This window comes from Heloderma suspectum, chromosome Z (genome assembly GCF_057233095.1).
Source record: "Heloderma suspectum isolate Gila_16-S chromosome Z, 16-S_ref, whole genome shotgun sequence".
In the NCBI taxonomy this organism is placed as follows: domain Eukaryota; kingdom Metazoa; phylum Chordata; class Lepidosauria; order Squamata; family Helodermatidae; genus Heloderma; species Heloderma suspectum.
In genome coordinates, this window is record NC_139476.1 from 2791516 (window position 1) to 2796244 (window position 4729).

The 4729-nt window shown below is 45.8% G+C and overlaps 1 protein-coding gene across 1 annotated transcript; it reads left to right on the plus strand.

Moving 5' to 3' along the window:
- Window positions 1-2176: 2176 nt before the first annotated feature.
- LOC146333496 (E3 ubiquitin-protein ligase RNF167-like) lies at window positions 2177-3238 on the plus strand. Its single transcript, XM_084825969.1, has one exon. It carries the CDS (start codon window positions 2177-2179, stop codon window positions 3236-3238), a length of 1062 nt encoding a protein of 353 aa, XP_084682095.1.
- Window positions 3239-4729: the final 1491 nt, after the last annotated feature.

A 4729-nucleotide genomic window follows, 5' to 3' on the forward strand; every position in this document is an offset into this window, starting at 1 on the left:
TGACTGGGAGCGAAGGACACTGTGAAATTTTTCACCTTTCCAGCTGCTTTGATGAATTTGCATAAGAAGAAACCCCTTGAATCATAAAAGAAAGAAGGAAGTCTCCCAAGTTGGATCCTGGACTTGGTCTTTTTCAGTCCCTGACATGGCAGCCTCCTCTGGGGATGTGCAAGTAATGCAAACACCCAAGGAATTCCAAGGCTCCTCAAAATGCTTTGGGGAGGGGATGTTTCTTCTTAGGAAGAACCTCCAAATTCCTTCCCTTGAACCTGGGACATTGCTGTGGCAGCATTCCAGGTTCTTGGGGTCCTGGGAAGCAAAGTTTCATGGATTCGGGTGCCCTGGTGAATTACATTTCCCAGGCTCTCTACCACTTGGAGTGCTACCATTGCAGCATTCGAGGTGCCAGGAGTGGAGGATTTGCATATAGGCTGCCACTGCCTCTCTACAATTCCCATCAGTTATGTTTAGGGGATAAGGCAAGGAGGGTGGGAGGGCTGATTGGCAAAGGAGTAAGGGCCAAAACTCAATATGGACCAGGTCTGAATTCAAAAGGGGCTGGATTAAGCTCATATTAATAAACTCATATGGCTTAAGTTCATATTGATGAGATTAAACTGGATTAAGCTCATATTAATAAACTCATATAAACTGGATTAAGCTCATATTAATAAACTCATATAAACTCATTAAACTGGGTTAAACTCATATTAACAAACTGCGTTAAACTCATATTAATAAACGCATATAAACTCAATTAAACTGGATTAAGATGGATTTGTTGTTGTTCAGTCATTCAGTCGTGTCCGACTCTTCGTGACCCCATGGACCATAACACGCCAGGCCTTCCTGTCCTCCGCTCTCTCCCGGAGCGTGCTCAAGTTCATATTCATTGCTAAACTGGATTAAGGTCATATTAATAAACTCATATAAACTCAATTAAACTGGATTAAACTCATATTAATAAACATATAAACTGGATTAAGGTCATATTAATAAACTCATATAAACTCAATTAAACTGGATTAAACTGGATTAAGATGGATTACGGTCATATTAATAAGATCATATAAACTGGATTAAGATATTAATAAACTCATATAAACTCAATTAAACTGGATTAAACTGGATTAAGCTCATATTAATAAACTCATATAAACTGGATTAAGATATTAATAAACTCATATAAACTCAATTAAACTGGATTAAACTGGATTAAGATCATATTAATAAACTCATATAAACTGGATTAAGATATTAATAAACTCATATAAACTCTATTAAACTGGATTAAACTGGATTAAGCTCATATTAATAAACTCATATAAACTGGATTAAGCTCATATTTATATACTCATATAAACTCAATACACTCATATTAATAAATGCATTATGATTAAGCCCATACTGGGATCCCACCTTTTTTCCCTGGTGGAGTTTGTATTCTGAACTCCTGAATTTGTTCCCATTGCTCATTCCACATCACATCAGATGTGCCTACCACCACACAGAGAATCCCTCTACTAGTCCCAGACTCTCAAACAGGATGTTCAGTGCTGCCAAAAGGCAGATAATGACAATGGTATGGATTGTCAACCTCCACCCCTTGAGTAATTGTGCTGGTCTCATCAGAAGTCTGTAAAATGGAACCTCCACATTTACATAAAAATTCCACACCTCTGGCAAAATTCTGTGGTAAGCCTAACCCTCTCCCATGATCCAATTATGTAGGAAGTGCCCTTCTTCCTCTTCCTGATGAGGGAAAATAGCCCCCCACCATCTTCTGGCTGGATTAGCGTTTGGAACAAATGACATTGCCTGTATGGCAGAGATTGGCAACCAGCTGCCTGAGAGAGCAATGGAGGAAGGCAAGCCAATGAGGTCACAAAGCCTCAGGGAGAAAGGTCTTGGTGATCTGGAGGAAGTGGCTGGGAGTCACTGAGGAGCAGCCAGCAGGCCAGGCCTGTTGTGGGGGCAGGAGGAAAAAGTGCACCTCACCAGATAAACCTGCCATCTCCACCCACAACTCTTCAGTCTCATGGAAACTCAAGCAGCCATCTTGAAGGTACGGCTCCTCTTATAGGCTCTTACACAGTTCCCCTTGGAGTCAGCTCCACCCAGCTGACCCTCAAGAAGAATTCAGCACATGGTAAGATCTCCAGCAGCATCTACCACTATGTGGTCTCCTCTTTCTCCACCTTCACACATGGTTACTGTGTTTTTGATCCTTCAAGTCCCTGCTGCCGAAGCCTTCATCCGTGCCGTTTGCCAGCATAACTCCACCACATTTGATTTTGGGGCCCTGCCTGCACTTTTCGGGCCTCCACTCCCTGCAGGCGGCCTTGTGGGATTACTGATGGAGGCAAAACCCACGGATGCCTGCCAGCCCATCGAAGGCCCACCAAACTCCTCCTCTGTTTTTGTGGCTCTCATCCGTCGGTACAACTGCTCCTTCGCCACCAAGGTCCTCCACGCCCAGCAGGCCGGCTTTCGTGCTGCTATTGTGTACAACGTGGACTCCCAAACCCTGGTGAGCATGGTGGGTGAAGCAAGGGTCCAACAGCACATTCACATACCAGCCGTGTTCACCCTAGACATGGCTTCCAAGATCCTGAAACAGCTTCATCACTCTGGGAAATTGTCTTCAGTAGTCCTGGTGCCTGAATATTTCCACTTCACCTGGAGGGTTTCTTCTCGTACCACCTGCACTTCCTCCTCATATCCTTGCCAGTGCCACATCCAGCTGCCTGGGCCCTGCTCACAGATGGCACATCTCCACACCTGCTGGATGATTTGCATCCCAGTGTCTGCCTTGATCGCCTCTTTGCTGATTGAGAAATACCTAACGAGGTGCCAAAAATGGAGGATACAGAGAAGCCAACATCTCCAGGAAGATGGGAAGGGGCTGGTTCACATCTCATTTACCAGTTCCAAGTACCAAGAATGTGCCATCTGCTTGGAAAGGTACATGGAACGTGACAGCTTGAAGGTCCTCTCATGTTCACATGCCTTCCACAGCAAATGCATCGACCTCTGGCATATTGCCCAAACCAGGAGTAAGACCTGCCCTCTCTGCATGCAGAAGGTGATGGTGGTCACCCGACTGCAAGCGGTGAGGTTGTGGAAAGATGGGACGAGGGACAACAACTGGACTTTGTGGTCTGGCAAAGGCAAACCTACCTCTGATGACCAACGCCCATGTCTGCTGCTCTCACAACGGCTCCCTCCCCAATTCTGACAATGCATCAAAATAGGAAGGCCTGCAATCCCTCTGTTGGAAGACCAGAAGGGGAAATCAGCCATGGAGGACAGAAGAAGTCAGTGGCATGTGAAATGTGAAGTTGCCTGTTTTTCATTGTAATTATTACTGACACACACCTCTATCTTGGCCACCTATATAACCATTGGAGAATCCCATCAAGAACGTCTTGGCAAACTGAAGAAGCAAGACATAACAGCAACCCATGGGGAGAGAATCAATAGGAACCACCTGTTCTGAGCTGATGCAGGTCAATTGTAGGAAGTTCCCATGCTCTGCTCTTCCCTAATCCACACATTTTGGTGCCAGCAAAACTGGCCCTTCTGACCTGCATCAGGAAAATACAGAGAGAGTGTTTATTCAACACAGATTTTGATCTGACTTTTGCAGTGTGTCTATGGCAAAATATTTGTGAGGGCACCCCAGAAGAATGAGACACAAAGTGGAAATGTGGGCTAACAATGACCATAATTTATTGCGTGCATTAGAAAAGTAGGAATGTCAAACAAGCTCGGCAAACTATCTCTGGCTTAGCCCCCTGGACTCCCATTCATACATTCCTGAGCTTACCTGGCTAGTTGTAAGATGAATTCAGGCAAGCTTGTGGTTTTCTGCCACCCACCAACCCCTCCCACTATCCTTGCAAGGGTTGAGAGCATGAGGGGTTGACAAGGGGCAGGGGCAGGAGTCCCGCACCACTCACCAACCCCTCGTTCTCTCCTTGCAACTCCTGCAAGCTGCCATTTTGCGTAAAAATGGCAGCTAAGACTTTTCTGTTAATCCCCATTTTGTGCACATGGCTGTCATAAATAGCACCATGGCAAAAATGACAGGCATAAATGGACTAATTAGGGAAGCGTACAAACATGGCACAAGAGACATAGTAGCAATAATAGTCCTCTTACACATTTGTTTCTTAGCTACTGGTGTTCAGGGGCATGCTGCCCCTATGACCAGTAGAGGCCAGTAAGGATGCTGGAGAAATCTGAGACAGACTAAAATGAGCTTGGATTTCTAAGAACCTGATCTGAGGCATCCACTGCAGACTGATCTCCTCAGGCTGTGCACAGCCTGTGGACTTTCAGTCCTTTATTTTTACTTTCCCAAGCTGTCCCCTGCCAAGCCCTCTGCCTGGTCGAGATCTAGGGATGTCAGAGAATTCTGCCATGGATCCCCCCAAAATCCATGGTGGAACGAAGTCCCCCACCCCACCACCCCACGAAAGGCGCGTGGAACGGAGCACTTACCTGGTGCCATTCACGCTGCTTTGCAAGTGGCAGCCGCGTCTGTGGCCACCATTCGCTTCCCCATTTAGGCCATGATAGGCTACGTAAATACTTACGTAGCCTTTCACGGCTAACGCAGGGATGCCATTTGCTTCCCTGTGGAGGCCGTGATAGGCTACGAAAGTGTTTATATAGCCTATCACGGCAAAAAAAGGGAACGCAAATGGCGGCCACTGTAGCTACC